At 38.8% G+C, this 20075-nt stretch overlaps 1 protein-coding gene across 1 annotated transcript in view; it reads right to left on the reverse strand.

Annotated features, from left to right (window-relative positions):
- The window catches only part of musk (muscle, skeletal, receptor tyrosine kinase), a 33951-nt gene extending 14590 nt beyond the window's left edge, over window positions 1–19361 (reverse strand). Inside the window, exons 1-7 of the mRNA XM_081354992.1 lie at window positions 19146–19361; window positions 7839–7965; window positions 7519–7670; window positions 7178–7305; window positions 6904–7045; window positions 6038–6162; window positions 862–1025 (exon numbers count right to left, since the gene is read on the reverse strand). Coding sequence (XP_081211118.1) covers window positions 862–1025; window positions 6038–6162; window positions 6904–7045; window positions 7178–7305; window positions 7519–7670; window positions 7839–7965; window positions 19146–19218 — 911 coding nt within the window. The 5' untranslated portion in view covers window positions 19219–19361. The remainder of the gene's footprint in view (window positions 1–861; window positions 1026–6037; window positions 6163–6903; window positions 7046–7177; window positions 7306–7518; window positions 7671–7838; window positions 7966–19145) is intronic.
- Window positions 19362–20075: the final 714 nt, after the last annotated feature.

Below are 20075 nucleotides of genomic sequence, written 5' to 3' on the forward strand. Positions count from 1 at the left end.
CAGTCTTCAGTGTCACATGATCCTTCAGAAATCATTCTAATATGATGATTTGATGATCAAGAAACATTTCTGATTATCAATTGCTTAATATTATTTTAAGAAACCATGATATATTTTGTTAGTATTCTTTGATGAATACAAAGTTTAAAAGTACAGAATTCATTTGAAATAGAAATATTCTGTATAAATGTCTTTACTTTTGATAAATTGAATGTGTACTTGCTGAATAAAAGTTCTCGAAACGTTTGAATGGTAGTGTACACCCATGTACTTCAAAGAATGCCATAGTATTACCATGATAAATGTTGTTTCCAAATTAACATGGTACTTTTTTTGTAAGTGCATTTTTTCATGTCGGCATTATCAATTATAACTGCATATGCATGCACTATTGGACTATTTGGAGATCATTTTAAATAAATGATTGATAACAGTGACATTTGAACTATTTTGAGGTACCTAAGTCTGTTCATAACAGATCAGGACAACCTTGTTTCAACATCCAGATAACAGGCATTTTACAGTGATAACAGTTGTCAAATACTGTTTCATGTCACCTCTCTATTCATGTGTTATAACCCATCATTTACCATAGTATCCATACTTCATGCTAAATATCATAGTTACTACACGTTACTACAATAAAATAGTTATTTGGTTTCACCACTACTGTCATCTAAATGATAAATATTCTGAAATCTTCACATGCTGTTTACAGGAAGCCCCATTTTTATATATTTGTAGTTATTTTTTACAGCTAAGTATCAATATTTCAGTATCTCTGCTATTTTACGAGACACTATGGGACTTTTAGGGACAAATCAGTAGACAAACTATTGGATATAGTAAGACTCCTTAAACTGACCTGAAACAGTTATTTTTGCTGTTGCTTTGACGGTATTGTATCCTCCGCTGTGCTGGTTAGTAGCCTGACAGGTGTAGAGAGCTGGTTTATGAACCACTACACGCAGAACAGATAATATGACTTCATCCACCAGCGTCTCCTCCACTGACGCTCCTGAAATCTGCAGATAACAAAATACCATCAGCAACAGCCTAACATGATAAACCATGATAAATTCACTGTAATGTCTGGCCTCTACATTTGATCAAATGCCAGTATGTGCAATATAAAAAAACACTACCATTCAAAAAATGGTCTTTTTTTTTTTTTTTTTTTTTTTAAAGACATTAATACTTTTATTCAGCAAGGATGCATTCAATTAATCAAAAGTGATAGAAAAGGCTTTACCACTGCTACAAAAATATATATATTTAAAATAAATGCAGTTATTTTGAACTTTCTGTTAATCAAATAATCTTTAAACAATGTTTCCACAAAAAAAAAATATGAAGCAGCACAACTGATTTCAACATTGATAATAATCAGAAATGTTCTGTGAGCAGCAAATCATCATATAACAAACATTTCTGAAGGATCATGTGACTGGAGAAGTGATGCTGAAAATTCTGCTTTGATGACTTGAATAAATGACATTTTACAATATATTAAAATGTAAAACAGCTTGCAATATTTTATTTATATTTTACAATATTACATATTTTAACTGTATTTTTGACCAACTAAATGCAGCCTTGGTGAGCAAAAGAGACCTCTTTCAAAATAATAATAAACTCACCAACATCAAACTTTTGAACAGTAGATAATAACAACAATAACAATCACAAACAATTCTTATGGCAATTGATGTACTGTACCCACAAAATATAGCAAATATAAATTAATATAGCTGAATTAATATACAGTTCTGCTGGTGAACGATGACAGGTGTGCATAGGCTTTTCAAATATGTCTTGTCTAATCAATTTCTTTTTAACTAAAACATTCATGATATTATTTTTAATAGCACAGAGATTCCAGTATGTAATTGGGGGCTATTTGTATTTGTAATTATTACAAAATAGCCACTAGTGTTCTTCACAGTATATGTGCAGAAATGCATAATAGAATAGAATAGAATAGAATAGAATAGAATAGAATAGAATAGAATAGAATAGAATAGAATAGAATAGAATAGAATAGAATAGAATAGAATAGAATAGAATAGAACTGATGGGTCAAATGCAAGTCACATGATTATTCCAACAAATATAACAAATCCCTCTATTTATCGTTTGGATGTGTTAAGACTCCTGCTATTTTGCTAATGTGATTTGTTGAGTTTATGAGAACATTATGAGAGCCTGTAGGAATGTCAGTCTCATGCTGCGATCACGGCTCTATATTTGACGAAGTGCGCATGCAGCTGATTTTAGAAGGCACTTCATCTGGCTCAAGAAAACTAATGAGCTGAGAGTCCTGCCAGAATGACACTCAGACGGGGTAATTTTAATCAACGGTCTAATAACATCTCACAGGTTTCAGAGATGCTCTGAGGGTCAGAGGTCAAAGTTCATTTATCAATCATCATCATCAGCTATGACAGCTCGAACTATTTATCAGAGCAATGTTTTATGTATAACATGTATTTTCTAAATTATTTCGTAACATTATCAGTGAAAAGAGCAAAGTACATTAATGGTAATGATTTGGTCCAAGAAATTAGTGGATTTAAAAACAAATGTTCCACAAATACCAAAAAAAGGTTTTGAATAGACGTATTATTCTAATAACACATCATTATTGAAAGCTGTATTTGATGTGAAATCTTTTTAAACCGTTTTTTTTTTTTTATGCAACATAATAATGATGACATTACTATTATTTTGAAACGTTGAAAATATAAAATATTTAAATAACAAAACAATCAAATAATAAAAAATGCAGATGCTCAAACATAGTGAACATTAAAATGATCAAATGTGCATAACTGCAGCACTAAGTGTCAATGGAAAAACGTGACTGTGATCTTGAATGAAAATTGTTGAGTTTTGTGTATTTTAGTCTATGTCATCTATGCTAGCTTACAACAACAAAAACATAATGTTTCAAATGGGAATATGTCAACAGAGTTTGCTCATGCGTCACCTTCATTGTGATGTGTATGCAATGTTTAATGGGACTTTATATACTTGACATCTCCAAAATGTATACCATTAACTTTGTTTTTTCTCAAAGCGTAGTGCAACAAATAGCAGAACAAGCTGTATATATAAAGTCAGTATGTTCATTTTTCTGTTTCTATTCTGGCTGATGCTAAAAAGCATTGTAGCACTTGATTGTGTTCAAGGTGAAGCTGCCTCCCCCAGAGATTGTGTTCCCTAAGCAGGAAACTCCTTTTAAGTTCAATGGGTCGAAGCTGCCACCCCCAGATATCAGGCTTTTTCTCTCTAAGTAGGAAGCTCCCCGATAGTAATAAGGTCGAAGCTGCCTCCCCCAGATATGGAGGTGCCCAAAGTAGGAAACCTCCCTTATTTGTCAAGCTTGTAGCTCCCTCCCCCAGATATTTGTGTTTTCTCTCTAAGCTGGAAGCTCCCTTGTATCTCATTTAGGGTCGAGTGGTCTCACCAAACTTTTTTATGGTTTTAAGTGGTGTCCTCTTCTCCCCTTTGAGCTTCATCCTCAAAAGCTTTCGCCCAAGATTCGCAAACCCTTTTTAATGTAAGGCACATTTGGGAGTGCTGGAATCTTGAGATTTTGGATATTTTAGAGTTTCCTGGGTTGAACTTAGAGTAGTATCCTCCCCGTTTCTCGGGTCTTGAAGTAGGGTCTTCTGTTGCACATGTCAAGCTCTTCCAATCTCTAGAACCCAATGGGAAGTTGCTTTTTCGCCCCAGTTTTTGAACCCTTCATGTTGTGTGGCACCTTCAGAAGCACTGGTGTCTTGAGATCTGGGTTAGATGGTGATTTCAAGTGGTTGTAGCTAGTGCTTTTTGGGCTCCCCTTGATTTGTCGGTCTTCAATATTCAGTGTGGAGTAGAACCCTTCCCCACTTGGTGTGATTCCTGGAATACCATCTCTGATACAGCTATGTTTAGTAGTGTAGCTGTGCTTTTCTGCAAGCTCCCCTTAATTAGCGGGTCCTCAATGTTAAGTGTGAAGTTTAACCCTTCCTCACTACTGGGATTCCTTTCAGTATGGTCTCTAGAACCCAACAGGCGATATTTGCCCCAGTTTGTGAACCATTTTCGTTGTAGGGCACCTTCGGAAGTGCTGGAGTCTTGAGATCTTCGCACGGTGCTGCAGTTTCTTGAGTGGTTGTACAGTAGCTAGCTCTCCGCTGGCTCCCCTTGATCAGCAGATCTTCTGGGTCAAGCGTAGAGTTGCCATTTAGGGTCTTTAAGTAGGGTCCCTAACTCCTCCACTCCCCTGGCAGGAGATCGGTCCGATTTCTGGAATCACATTCTCTAGACAGCGATATTGAGTGTTAGTAGCTCGCACTTAGAGAGCTCCCCTTGGTAAGCAAGTATTTTGGGTTGAGTGTGAGTGGTATTGCCCTCACTACCAAGGTTGTCATGCTGAGTCCTCTGCTCCCCAGAGATACCCGTCTCTGAGCTCCGATGAGAAGTGGCTTTTTGCCTTTTTGCATCCCTTCTCATTGGCAAGCACCTTCGGGAGTGCATGGTCTCTTGAGATTGTGACTGTAGTCAGACAAGGTGTGAGCACTTTTCTACCGAGGTAGTACGATTTCTAGCTCCCCTGGGGTGTCTAGGGGTAGAACTTCTCCTAGTGATAGTGACAGGCTAGGGAATTGACTTACTCCCTGTGCCAGTATTAATTTAAAAGGTAACATCTAATATATATGGCTAGCAATACCAGACCTTTGAATAATGCCCTTGGGACGAGCACTTTCCTTGCATAGGATATGACGCGTGGGTGGTGGCCGTAGGGAATATTGTCACTGACAGTCCACCGTTTACCTGAGTTGGGGAATTGTTTGACTCTGGCATCTAAGAAAGATATTGTTGCTTTTGAACATGTGCTTCAGACACCTACACGCTCCAATAGTGCTACAGACTGCAGTACTGGGTACTCCTGCAACATAAGCAATGACATACATCTAAGTGAAAGAGACGCCGGGAAGTTGGCAAGGGAAGGATGCTAGTTTACAAAAAAAAAAAAAAATCCTGTATCAATAGGAAACATGTCAACACAAAAGGAAAAATAAATATTTTTGCACAAGCATGGAAGCAAATCTTGTGCACATACTAGTGCAACTGAATACATTCTGCAAAAAAAAAAATCTTCAACAGAAAAGCATTAAAGCAACAAGCAAGAACCCATCAATGAGAATAACATGCAAAACAAAAATAAAACACAAAAGAGTGAATAGTGTTGTCAGATTTACAGAAAATAGATTAGTTTGGGCAGTCAAGGGTTAAACCATTCTGCATCTATAAAACCTCACCTGAGAGGTCAGTCTCTGCTTTAGTCTTTACTTCTCACACTGTTGTTCCATATCGTGCCAAAAAATAGAAGTTTCAACCACCGTTGCTTAGCCAAACCAATATTTATCTACGCACATCTAAAAAGAAGTATTCAAGTATGATTGCCAGTATCCAAATGAAAACAAAGAGAGCACAGCTTGTTCAGATCTACTCTTTACACCCCCTGACAGAAGCCTGAGAAATTTGAATCTTGGACTCTCCAGGATTTAAAGACTTAAACGCTTGTTTGCAGACAATATCTTCACCTAAGACTGCTGACCAGTTTTCGAGTTCCCTTTGTTTCTGTCTACCAAAATCCACATCCAAAAACGATCCCAAATAATGATAACAGTGCAGAGGTGTTTTGAATTCTTTTCTTGATCTTGATATGGCTTAAACTTTATTGCTGATGTCTGATCAGCGCCCTGAGAAATGATTGTAGTTTGAATCCTGATAATAGTGACACCGACCAAAGCATTTACAGAACGCAGGCCTCCCATCATTGTACTGGCAGCACATTTGAGATATGCCGTCTGACATTTAACATGAATGAGCTCTGCTCTCTGTTCCAGTAAGATGAGATGAAAGTACAAATTAATTTGCTTCATAGAGCCAAAGCAAACATGAAGAGCAAGAGATTGATGTAGAGGAAAGATGGGGAGGAGAGAGAAAAAGTACTGTAGAGTATCTTATAAAGTAGAGAATTTACCGTATTGCCATTTTCAAGCCAAGTTATAGATGGGATTGGGTTGCCAGTGGCATTACACTCTAATGTAACCTCTGATCCGATCTGAACTCTCTTCTCCCTGGGAACTTTCAGAATCTTGGCAGGAGCTATGGGAGAGACAATGACAAATTAGAAAACAGAAAATATTTTTAAAAGCTTAGAAATGTACCACTTGTATACATGTTGGTTTCATATAGTTTTGAAGAAAAAAAAAATATTTTCTTGTAAAACATACTCCAATAATCAATAATCCCCAATTATAATACAAAATGTGATGTGGTACAGTATAAGCATCAACTTAAATGTGATAAGATGTTAGCACACTGTAAAAATATCCCATTATTAAAAAATAAATAATAATAATAATAATAATAATTTTGTACAATTTAATTTATTATTAACAAAAAAATATTCATTACGTTTTTACCATATGACATTGTACAACCTGAACTAATGTTGCCTTGATGTAAAAAATAACATGTAAAAAAGTCAAATTATGTCAAAGGCACTAATAGACTACTAACTGTTGGTTGCACCACACAAAATATGTTATTCATATATATAAACCAAATTTGACCATTTTCTAATATAAATAAGCAGTGAAGCAGAAAATACTCTTTTTCAAACAAGTAATGACACTGATTGTAAGTTTTAATGCATTTTAAATAAGAATAAATTAATTAGTAAAAATAGAAGTCAGCATTGTATCATTGTCTTATAAACATAAAGTGACCCAAAAAGTATTTGGACACTTAAGTCATAATTAAATTGTCTGAATGTTATTGCATTAGAAAATCTGAAGAGTACAATAATACTTGAATGAGGATCAAAGCTATTTTATGACATACCCTGTACTTCAATAGTGACTGGTTTGGAGTAAGCAATTCCAAAACTGTTTCTGGCCACACAGCGATACAGCCCAGCGTCCTCTTTCTTGATGTTGTTAATTTTTAGGGAGCCAGATTCCAAAACTGATATACGACTATTAACCTACAGGACACATGAATGATGGAGATGTTCAGAAAACACACAGTGCTTGAAAACCATATTAATATGGATCCAATAAATTAATACTGAGAAGAAAATTGTACGTTAAGAAGTAAGACAAGTCGTTCCATTTACCTTAATCAAATCATCTTCTTTAATCCAGGATATTTCTGGTTTGGGATATCCTAATGTTAAACATGGCAACACTGCTTTGGACTCCACAACCAATGTCATGTTAGTAGGATGTCTTTTGATTTGGGGCTCTGAAAAAATAATGAAAGTTCATGGGACTGATCCTCATACTTAACTCAAAGCAATGCATAAAAAGCAACAGATAAAATCTTAATTTGGATATTCTATTATAATTTTAAAATTCAAACATGTCCACCTAACATGTGGGTTATTCATAAATCAAGCACTGAATAAGCAGTGCTCTAAGTAGTTATGGTATGAGTTATGAGAGTATTTGAACATACTCATCTTCAGCTGTAAAGCTCCACAGCTCTTGGCTGGTTCTCCAACGCCATTATTAGCAATGCAGCAGTATTCTCCATTGTCCAGATCCTTTACATTGGGAATGATCAGCATTTGGCCATTTTCTCGTATAATGTATCTGGAATCGTAATACCTGCATTCAAAAAGTAAATGTTGAAAATACTTCACAAAACATTGGTGTGGAACTTTGCCAAGGTCTCTTCTGAAACCTCTAAACCAGTTTGTTTTGAAGAATTATTATTATTATTATTTTTTAAAACTTTACGGATGGCATAGGATAATAATCAAAGGAAGTTCTAACCGTATTGGGTAATTATTCCGTGTCCATGAAATATCGGCTTGAGGGTATGAATCAACCTCACAAATGAAAGTGGCATTATGATCCAGAGAGGCATCCACTGTCTCAAGCAATGTTGTGATTCTGGGTGCTAAAATAGAGAAGGAAAGATATATTTTCATTAACAAATCATAATGAAATGTTAAATTACTGTATACAAAGAGGTACTAAGTAATATTAATTAACAACATGCACTCACTATATGGTTAGGTTTATGATTAGTTTCATGTAATTATTCATAATTTACTGTTATTAGTATTGTAAGAAAATGTAATGTGTGTTTTTATTCATCCTTCAGTAATCGTGTTATGAAAATAGGACAGGCTTACAAGACATGCTTTTTATAATTTGACCCTAAATAGTAATAAATCAGACATTGTAACAGTTGTGAAACTATCTTTTCACAACAAAATATTTGACATTCTGAACACCGCGCACAGCTGACCTCAGAGAGGGTGATGGAGGGAGAGCAAGCTTCTGATGGAAATAACTGTGAGAATGTAGTGCTGATGTTATCCTAAGAATAAATCCAACTGATAAGAAACACATCCCTTCAGTGACTGAGGGCAGAGTGGAGTTTAGGTCTTGTTACACTAACAAAAAAAACGTTTTTAAAGGTAACATTGTAATTACATTGATGTTGGTGTGTGTGTGTGGGGGGGAACAATACTATGTTCCCTTCTGAAGAAACTCAACGCTGCGTCAGATTGACTCTATGGGAACGCTTCTGTGTGAGCCAGTGTCTGAAGCATTTGTTCCATTGCACCAATGAAATTTGAAGTATTCAGGTGACGACATGTAAGTGAGTCAAGCAAAACTATAAATAGACACACGGACGTATGTCATCAGCTTCTTCGTCTTCAGTAAGCCGCTTTGTTTGACGTGTGAGTCATTGTTTGTCTTAGATTCCATCGGTTGGGAGTTAATATGGCAAGCAAACAATTTAAAAGATGTGTGTCTCTGTGCACACGCTTTCTAACAGAGGATGATACACATGATTTTGGCCTCCTTTGTTTGGGAGCAGAGCACATGCGGTCGACTCTTAGGAGAGGCAGCTACCGGCATTGTGAGCATTTCACGCTAAAAAAGCTCCACTTCGGCCAGGCTCACTTTAAAGGGATAGTTCACCCAAAAAGGAAAATTCTGTCATTAATTACTCATCCTCATGTCATTTCAAACCATTAAGACCTATACAAAAAAATCCGAGAGTTTCTGACCCCCTGGGAGCCTGGCATCTGCACCCCGCGGTTCAGGTCCCGTGGCTGACAGCTCGAAGATTAAGATTGTGGGGATCACAGGTTAAGTTAGCGGACAGATCTGGGATGGGAATTTCCCTTTATCAGTCTTATCTTGGGAGTTCTAAGGATGGACTTGGGAAGCCCCCTTTGCAGCCTCTTCCGGTCTGCCTGATAATGTAGTAATGGAGTCGGATGTGTTTGAAGTTGAGGTGCGAGGATGTTGACTTGACATCCAGCTCCATTTGTCATCAGCTGCCTTTCTGGGCAAGATCCTCTGAAGTTCTCGTTCATCTCCTTTTAGGAGGACTGATGGTTGAGCAGGCAATGAGAGAGAAAAGTTGTTCTCTCCTGCCCATGGAGTTCCATTTGTATTTGTTACCCTAGTTTGGGTTGCGTTTAGGGTCTGCGAGACGGGGTGCGACTTATATAGTCCTCTGCTGCCCACTTCAGCTTCATGATAAGGCTGAAGGTGCAACCCCAGTTCCCTGAGAAAGGGAACGAGACACTGCGTCACTTTGCCCTACTGCACACACACCTGGGTGTCTTCCTTCAGACCATTAGAACCTGATAACTGTCACATGTCAGTGCTTGTTTGGACTTTAAGTTTGTGTTTTGATTGGTTCCTGTTTTCCTTTGTTCTATTCCCGCCACTCCTTCGTTTCTATGGTTACTGTCATTTAGTTCAGCTGTATCACCTGTGTTTAGTTAATCATCATCATCTGTATCACCTGTGTTCCGTTAATCAGTGTCATCTGTGTTTGTATTTAAGTTCTGTCAGTCTCCGTCCGATCTCCGTTATATTTAGTGTGTGTTGCTACCTGATCTGCTGTCTTGTGATTTATTATATTAAACCTTCGTTTGTGGAAATATATCTTCATCTCCGTCTGCCTTCCTGCAACCACCCGTGACAATAACGTATATTTTTGCAACTATTTATATTATAGTCTCACTTACTCGCTCATAGGTCGTCACCTGACTACTTCAAAGGCCAATTTCATTGGTGCTTAGGCACACATGATTCAGATTTTCAAGACCTAGTTTTGTCTCGTTTTAAAGCTATTTAGTCTTGTTTTCTTAAAAAAAAAAATATTTATATATATATATATATATCACTCTCCGCTTCATTCCTGCCTGCATCGTTACAGAAGAACTCACCAACACTGAATCCAGCAGCATGTTCGCCAGTGTCTCTTCCCCAGCCACCGAGTGGGAGAGAGGACAATCTTTTGAGGGGACCCGGTTGGTCAAATTTCGCGGGACCCGTGGAGGCCGCAGTAGAGGAGGTGGTCGAGAGGAGTCCCGACACCACTCTCCACTCTGGCGTTGGTGATGTCCAGCCCAGGGCTCCATTCGCCACTGGTTCCGTCCAGCACAGAGCCTGTTCTGGTGGTCCCAGTTCCGGTGGTCCCAGTTCCGGTGGCCCCGAAACGGAGGAGGAGAAGGAAGACTTCCTCCATGCCTGTTCCGGTGGTTCCTGTTCCGGTGGTCCCAGTTCCGGTGGTCCCAGTTCCGGTGGTCCCGAGTCCGGTGGTCCCGAGTCCGGTGGTCCCAGTTCCGGTGGTCCCAGAACTCCCCATCATCAGTCCTGCCATGGCCAGGAAGGCCGTGTTCCTCTTCTATGCAGTGGCGGTACTGCATGCGTGGAGGAGACACAGCACGTCTGCCGATCCAGTGTCTGCGGACAAGATGGATGCCACAGAGACTGTTCATGTCACGTCTGCCGAGCCTGTGTCTTCGGACAAGAGGGCCACCGCCGAGCCTGTGTCTTCGGACAAGATGGCCCAGCCCGAGACTGTTCACGTCACGTCTGCCCAGCCAGAGACTGTTCACGTCACGTCTGCCCAGTCAGAGACTGTTCACATCACGTCTGCCCAGTCAGAGACTGTTCACATCACGTCTGCCCAGCCAGAGACTGTTCACGCCATGTATGCGCCGCCTGAGCCCTCAGTGACCGCGACACTGGCCATTATGTCCACAGCCATGTGGTGTGTGTGTGGGCTGCGCACACACTTGAGCCGGTGTCTGTTCCTGTTCCCGAGCCGGTGTCTGTTCCTGTTCCCGAGCCGGTGTCTGTTCCTGTTCCCGAGCCGGGATCTGTTCCTGTTCCCGAGCCGGGGTCTGTTCCTGTTCCCGAGCCGGGGTCTGTTCCTGTTCCTGAGCCGGGGTCTGTTCCAGTTCCCGAGCTGGGGTCTGTTCCTGAACCGGGGTCTGTCCCGGTCCATGACCCCATAGCTGCCCCCAAGAAAAGTTTGGGGGGGGGGCGCAGTAGGTCCCCTGATGGGACCATGGCCACGCCGCCATGGCCGCCTGAAAGGTCCTCTCCTCCCTGGCCGCCCGAAGGGTCTTCTCCGCCGTGGCCGCGAAGGGTCTTCACCGCCCTGGCGGCCCGAAGGGTCTTCACCGCCCTGGCCGCCCGAAGGGTCTTCTCCGCCGTGGCTGCCCGAAGGGTCTTCACCGCCCTGGCCGCCCGAGGGTTCTTCACCGCCCTGGCTGCCCGAAGGTTCTTCACCGACCTAGCCGCCCAAAGGGTCTTCACCGCCCTGGCCGCCCGAAGGGTCTTCACCGCCCTGGCCGCCCGAAGGTTCTTCACCGACCTAGCCGCCCAAAGGGTCTTCACCGCCCTGTCCGCCCGAAGGGTCTTCACCGCCCTGGCCGCCCGAAGGTTCTTCACCGCCCTGGCCGCCCGAAGGGTCGTCTCCTCCCTGGCCGCCCGAAGGGTCGTCTCCTCCCTGGCCGCCCGAAGGGTCGTCTCCTCCTTGGCCGCCCGAAGGGTCGTCTCCTCCCTGGCCGCCCGAAGGGTCTTCACCTCCCTGGCCGCCCGAAGGTTCTTCACCGCCCTGGCCGCCCGAAGGGTCGTCTTCTCCCTGGCCGCCCGAAGGGTCGTCTGCAGTCTCTGCTCCGCCCTGGTTGCCCATGCTTCACGACCCAGGTCCGCCATTAATATGCCCTGGTCCCATTCCCCTGCACAGACCTGGCCCTCCATCCCTCCCCCAAGAATGCCTCCGCTTCACCACCCTCCTGAACTATTGTTTTTTGTTTTTTTTTGATGGGCATCGGGAGCCACCCATAGGGGAGGGGCTATGTCACGGTGTGGGTTTTGTGTCTTGTTCCTTGTTCTTGTCTGTCATGTAATTCCCTGCTTGTCATGTGATCCTGCCATGTGTCTTGTCCCATGTTCAGCTGTTCCCCGTTATGTTGATTAGTATTCCCAAGTGTTTCAGTTTAACCACGCCCCCTTGTTATCTTGTTTAGCTTGTGTTCCCTTGTATTTAAGCCCTGTGTTTTAGTTCAGTCCTTGTGAGTTCTTGATGTTGTAACGTTTGCTGTCGTCTCCTTGTTCCCGTCCTGAGTTCCCGGTTCCTGTTCTGAGTGTTCTGTCGTGTACCCTGGATTACCTGTTTGTTTGTTTATTAAAATGCTTGCGATTGGATTCACTCTCCGCTTCATTCCTGCCTGCATCGTTACAATATATTCATATAGTTAAGCATTATTGTTTTTTTCTGACACCTCTCAGTAAACACAACAACAAACACAACATACTTTGAATACTTAATTATACTTTTAAATATATCTTGATCAAAAGATTGAGTACAAGTACTGTATAGGTCAAATATATTAGACTTCTGTCAGTATAAGTCAAGCATACTTAAGTGTAATTTTAAGTATTTTTCTGAGAATTACATAAAAAGTAGACAAAGTATATGAGTTTAAAAGAAGTATAATAATAGCAAACATTTTTACATTTTTTGTAATGGGGCTTTTGAGACCAATTCTGATTATACGTGCTCATAGTGGATTTAATGTGTAAAATATTAACTAAATTAAATGGTATTAGAAACTAACATGTGTGTGCTATGTATGTTTAAGTTCACAAGTACTACGTTTTCAGCCTAGTAACATGTTAACTAACACCAGACTGTTGAAAGGGTAGTATGAAGTCACTAATAAGGGTCCATTTCATTTCATGCTGCCTATTTATGCAACTAGACAGCTCAGGTTTTGGAACAGAACCAATGGTTGTGTATATGCATTACATGAATTTTAGGTTCACAAAGTAATATTTAGTCTAATTTTAATTACAGCAAGATCAGCCCTTTACTATTAAATCCATTTTACGTAAACTTAAAATGTATGCTTCTGGATATCACAGTTTTAGTTCTGAAATGTTTACTCTTTATGTTACATAATATTTGTTTTAAGAGTCATTAAAACAGCATTAAACATTCACTATAAAATCTGTGGTCAGTTTATTGTACTTCCCTGTCTGTCTTGTAATAATTGTTTTAGCTGGAGTTTTATTGTTTAGTCTGGCACTGTTACGTCAAGACACATCAACTCAGGAACTTCTCGTCTTCTCATTTCTTTTGCAATTGCACATCATCTTTTGTTTTCTTTTCTTCAAAGATTAGTTTCTTCAAAGGGAAATACGACAAGATAAATAGGAATAGCTTAACCCGCCAGGATTTTCCGGGGGAAAAAAAACAAACAAAACTGTATTCGTTTTCCAAATCTCCTCTTTCAAGGTCATAAGCTCCTCTCACATTCAGAAACTGGACCAAAATGGATGCGCTATACTGTGCTCACTAATGTAATTATCACAGGTCCACATGTCACATATATGACGCTTGTGCTAATTTCAGATTTGTTATATTATTAGAGAGAGAACAATGTGCTAACTTCCCCTCTCTCTTTCTCTCTTTGGGTGCAATATGAATTGCACGACGGGTATTGCATGACGTGTCTTTGTTCCCATTGCATTTATCTGTTGTATCAGAGGAGTTGAACTGTGAATCAATCAGTTAAGCTACTTGATTATCACCTGATGATCTTTAATGTTCTTAATATAATCACTGAGTAAATTGTGAAGGCAGAACAGCTGAAATGTTTTTCTTTGTATCTCCTCTTTTAAGTCAATAAATTAATTTTTAGTGCAGACCTTTTGTACTGTCTGACTAGAAAAACAGGTCTCAGCACTTAATTAGCTGGTAGAGTGTGTTGAGTGCCACACTCTTGATTGGAGTATTATTTATATACTGTTATAGTATTTATTAATATTTTAACTGGCTTTTATTTTATTTTCATTTAAATTTTAGTTTAGGTTTTAGTAATTTAATTTTTAGTAATTGTAGTACTTCAATTTAAACTTATTTCAGATAATTGCCAAGACAACATTTCACATTTTTAGGTAACTTTTTAATTTCAAGTTTAGTTTACGTTTTAGTGCTTTTGTCATTTTTATTTACTTATTTTTGCTTGTTTTTAAATATCTATTCAGCTTGAATTTATTTGAGTAATTTTAGTAGACACTTTCAATTTAAAATGATTATTTTAGTTAGTTTAGGTAGTTTTTTTTTTTTTTTTTAAATAACACTGTTTTGGTCTTTCGGTCACTTGGATTTAATGTTAGTTGGTTACACTTTATTTTGAATTACTTTAGACAATTCTACTGATTGTAAATAACTTTGCAACAACATGCCGACTAACGCTCATTAGACTATTAGTAGACAGACTGTAAGCTTAGAGTTAGGTTTTAATTTTCAGGTTGGTAGAATAAGTTGAAGTTTCAAAGTTACTTATAGTCAAGTCAAGTCAAGTCAAGTTTATTTATATAGCGCTTTTCACAACATAGGTTGTATCAAAGCAGCTTCACAGTATTAAATTAAAACAATACATCAATGTTTGTTTCTAGTGGAACATCCACGTTTGGTAATGCTGATCAATAGTATCGTTGATTGATTAAATAAATTAAATATCCCCAAATATCCCCAACTAAGCAAGCCAAAGGCAACAGTGGCAAGGAACCGAAAAACTCCATCAGGTGACCTAATGGAGAAAAAAAAAACCTTGGGAGAACCCAGGCTCAGTCGGGGGCCAGTTCTCCTCTGGCGTTTATGAACTAGAGGTCGGATTTAACTGTAAGATTAAAAATATTATATGAATGCCTGGCTGAAGAGATGCGTCTTTAATCTAGTTTTAAACTATAGTCAGTATAATGTCTGTTGAGGAGCATCACAATAAAGTGTTAGCAGATATTAAGCAGACAGTCTAGTTATATGCTGATGACTGCTAGTTGGCATTATAGCATAGTTGCAAAATTACTTATAGTTAGCAGAACATCTAAAGTGGACCATCGGACAGTTGTGTTACTGTCACGGCAAATTTCCTTGAATTGTCATCAGTGGAGAAAGATGTGTTTGGGAACCAGACGGTGTAGGTACGTCATCTTAGCAGGGGCTAACAGGGCATAGCTAACTAGCAAAACAAGGATTAAACTTGTCGGCCTGCTGGCCTCACATTAATTTCTGCTGTCAACTGCACAAAACTCCTCTAAAATCATTCCGGGAGACCAGCTGAGCACTTTAGGTCGCTTCAAACGTTTTTTTTTTGTTTTTTTTTCAAGAGGGAATGCAAAGTTCTTGTCTTTTTAAGGTCTTCTCTGTCTTGTATGCAGATGAGTGATAGCGTAAAGCTGGAGCCTCATTCATTTACACCATGACTATGCAAACCTTGTTTGCTGTCGGCTGCGTTTTCTCACGGGGATGCATTAGCACTCCGCAGGAACACAACCTGCCAATTTCCCAAGTGTGAATCAGCGGATATATCACCTGTTCCTCACAAGAGCATCCAAGGACATCATCATCCCTGACCTGTTAGCAACTTAAAATGCTGCTTAGGGTTTTGTGTAACAGCCTCACTCTTTGCTTATCCATTTTGATGTAAACAAATTACTTCAATGAACTCTTTTTCTTTCATTTAAGAAAAGGTCTAGCATCATTTGTTTGCGGATGCCATCTACTTTGATAATTTGTTATATCTGACAAATAGTTAAGTGCTTCAAATGTCCAAATACTTTTTGGAGGCCATAGGCCTATATAAAATCGAATTTTACTTCAACGATAACTAATTCGGGGAAAGTCTTGATGAACTATTATGAAGATGAACTATTTTACATGTTCATCTTTCTTTAGTGTGTAATGTTGCTGTTTGTGCATGAAAAAGGTCTTAAACCACAAAGTCCCTCCAATGGGAGTTATTCTCTATATCAGTGTCAGTGTTTCTGAACTCCCTGAAACGCCTCCATTGTAGTCTTGAGTTTTCTTCCGGGAACAAATGTGTCACAATATTCTAAATTTAAATAATTCCTGCCCAAGGCGTTTGCAAAATAAAGGGGTGAGGCCAGCTTGAGTTGCGTTAGTAACTCACAACACACTGATCCAGCCGACCAATCAGAGCACATTGTACTTTTCAGAAAGAGGGGCTTCATAGAAACTAAACAGGGCTGTGTTTCCCCGTTAGCCAACTATGGTCACAACTGTTCAAATCTGTTGGTAACGACGGAGCATAATTGCTATTGGGAAACACAGAGCGTTAAAGTCAGACTGGGAAGAGAGGTGCTGCAACAATGTCAAATGTGGGGGAAAATGATGTGTTTTTTGAACATTCAAGCATGAAAACCTTTTCTATTAGAGCCCAAAAACACCAATACTTTGAGAAAGTGCATAAAAGGTCTTCATTAAGGATTTCTTGAGCTATGAATGTTATTCTTGGTTACTTTTGCAGCAGTTTTTATTACTGCTTCCAGTAGTGTTGAACATCAGTATTGTCCAGTTTCACCGGTACCTTACTGTGTGAATGACATTTGGTCTGATCCCAAGAAAGACGTACTGTATGCAAAGGGTGAGAAGGAACATTGATTTTCCTTCCGCAGGACACTGACAGCCAGATGAGGTGTGGAACAGCTACTGATGCGATTAAGTTGATTAATTTAATTTGAGGTAGTGTGTACGTCAATATCAAATTTATACCTAACCATCTGATCGCATAGCATTTTGGCATCATCTATTGAGAGAGTGATTTATAGCAGTGGTTCTCAGCTGATTTTGTTCCAGGATCCAAGTGGACATTAAGTGGCGACGCTACCGAATGTAACCTACAATTAATGCAGGCTGGGTCTTATTTCCTTTGACATTTCATAGTTCATGGTTTGTTAGGATGAATGTATGTCAATGTACCAAGGAACAAATGAATTTGTGCCAAAAATAAGATAAAGTTTAATTAGATGCAACTTTTGCCGTCAACAACACTTTTTCTTCTACCCTTTTTAGGCAATGTATCCAGCTATGCCCAATTCCATGTACTTTTTTTTATTTTATCAATTGCATTCAGAACAGACCAGCAACTAATAAAGACTTAAAAAGTATTTTTACATATGAGAGTTTTGTCAATAAATGGTATTGTCACAAAAAAAATAAAAAAAATAGCACTGGTTTTGTGTAGTTTATTTGTCATGTTTTTTTACTTATCAATTATTCTTCAAGTACTAAAAAAGTGTTAATGAAATATGATTCTTATCCCTATTCATGACCCATCTGTTGAGAACCATTGCTTTAGAAAGTCAAACTTTCTATTTTTGGTCAATTTTAAACAATTGTGTGCTACATCTTATATGTTCGATTGAAATAAAATAAAATTTCCACCACTGTGTTTCTGGCTATATGAAATACACATTCCAGATCTGGCAATCAAAGCATTCCACATGCATCCAATACATTACCTAGCAATGCCACACTCAAACAATCTCAATCAATATTTTCCAACAAATCATTCCAAGGTGTCACTGTGTTTGCTCTAAATAGAACAATTGATTTTAGCATGCTGTCCAAAACCAATATGCCTTACTTATGACCTCATAAATTATTTTAAGATGTCGATTAGTAACCGCATGAATGTATCTTAAGAAAAAAACTTTGGGCGTTCAGTGTATCTTCCCCATCTGGAATCCAAAATCATCATAAACATTTCCAGTTGGAAGACATTGAGGTTCAAAGCTCTGAGGTTACATATGCTTTAAGGTTCACCAAAAGTCATATGTCACAAATTATAGCTCAGGCTTGACGTGACCTCACTATTTAAATCATAATTACACAAATCGATAATTACACCCATCTGTCAATGATTCTGAGATTGATACTGTAAAACATTGAAAATGATTCTACAATTCTGCTCTGTATGTAATGGCTTCTCTCAAACGGTCAAGAAACCCAGACTATAATAAATGTTTATTCATTGTGGGTGCAAAGAAAAATGTGAGAAAGTTTTCTTTGACTTGATTTGAAAATGAAAGGTTTGAATTGCTTGAACTGGGTTTGGTGTGTATATTGTGGAACGAACATGCTGGAAGCTTTCGTCCTCTGCTTTAATCTATGATGACATAAAGTATTTGTTATGAATGGCAATTGATACGGCTATTATTAATACAGCAGCACATGTTGTAGCAAGGCACAGTGGTTGACTCAAAAACAGCTCCTTTCATAACAAACTTTTGACACTTCATCCATTACTGTAAATATTGCCATGCATGGAATATCTTATGTAGTGCTTTCTATGTTTATGTGCATTTCACACACTTTAAACAAAAAGTTGCTTTCTTAAATTTTTAACTACAATCAACTTAGATGTTTAAGTCATTTCAACTTAAATTACATTAAACTGACTTGAATCTTGAGTTGAATGAGTTGAATCTTGTATAACTTATAAAAAAAAAAAAAATTGCTTAACTTATTGAAAGCAATGTAAAAACACGTTGTAATATCGTATTGATCATCTATTTTTACAGTGTATTTGGCTGTGTATTTGCCCTCCCCCCTCCCCCCCTCCCTAATAATAAGCTATTTAATTATTCTATTGTGGTTCTATTGTGACAAATACCTCATTTAGTGTGACAATAAACTGTTTACATACAGTAATAAACTTTTAACCTGGTTAATACAAAATTGATTTTAAAAAAAGTTTTAAAAAAGTACATATTAATATATACATTTTTTTTATTTTTTTTATTTGTTTTTAACACTCCATGTTATTCAGCTTGATTTGAGAAGAGCATTCCAAAGAGTATTTTCACATTTAGTGTGCCCACACTTCAACAGATCTTTAATCCTAATTTCTCAATAATCAACAAACTGCCTTAGTTCACCATGTGGTCAATGCTTACACAACACAAGTTAGTTCTTCACAATGAGAAGCCGTGACTCACCTCTCTGGATCCCTTCACTCAGGCTGAAATATGCCAGAACAAGTATCAGTGGAATGTTTTTGAGGACCTTCATGTTCACCTTAGAACGCTCTGCTTCGAATCAGCTTTAAAATCCATTTGTCAGCCTCATATCAAAGCTGTGAAATGAAGTCCCTGCAGATAGTACAGTATGTATGTGTATGTGTGTGTGTGTGTGTGTGCGCTGCAGACAGGCCTGCGATCTGTTCGAGTCACTGTGCTTGTGCGGTTAGCTGAAGATAGACAGGACCAGCTGCTGGATATGCTTACAGTGATATGAGGGGGACGAGGTACAGAAAGTGCCCAGAAAATACCAAAAATGCCATTTTTATATAAGGGGAACATGTTGTAGTTTATATGTTTGTACTGCCAAAATTAAGAGCTCATATGATTTAGCATGAACAATTCACGGCATGAATGTAATTGTAGGAAATATATCCTTATCACAGTGTCTGTGCTAATATCACTAGCAGCATTCAAAATATAATCTACACTGCATAATAAATAACTTAATATGAGCCTCACTTCACTTTAGAGGTTTATTTAATAGACTTGTTTTAGTGGTATTTGCAAATTTCACTCGATTCCTTTTGGACTCATGTTATGAATCCACTTTAACTGCTGAATCATATTGCTAAATCATATTTATTGAAAGTCAGTGTGAGAAGTTATGTGTTTCTCTATGTGACTTGGACGGCACTCAGAAACGCACGCCTGCCCTCCCTCACTCATAGCAATAGCATGACAGACACAGCCTTTGCATTCAAGTCGCCTTTGTATGGAAGGACCCACCTGTTGCTCACTGGCCCGTATGTACTGCTTTATTTTAAGCTGGAGAGTGAAATTTCCCAAAGTGACTGTTTATGTCCCCATCCTCTGCGCTTTTGCCTTTTATGGTTATATGCATTAGAA

Source organism: Scardinius erythrophthalmus, assembly GCF_964197995.2.
Source record: "Scardinius erythrophthalmus genome assembly, chromosome: 23".
Lineage (NCBI taxonomy): Eukaryota > Metazoa > Chordata > Actinopteri > Cypriniformes > Leuciscidae > Scardinius > Scardinius erythrophthalmus.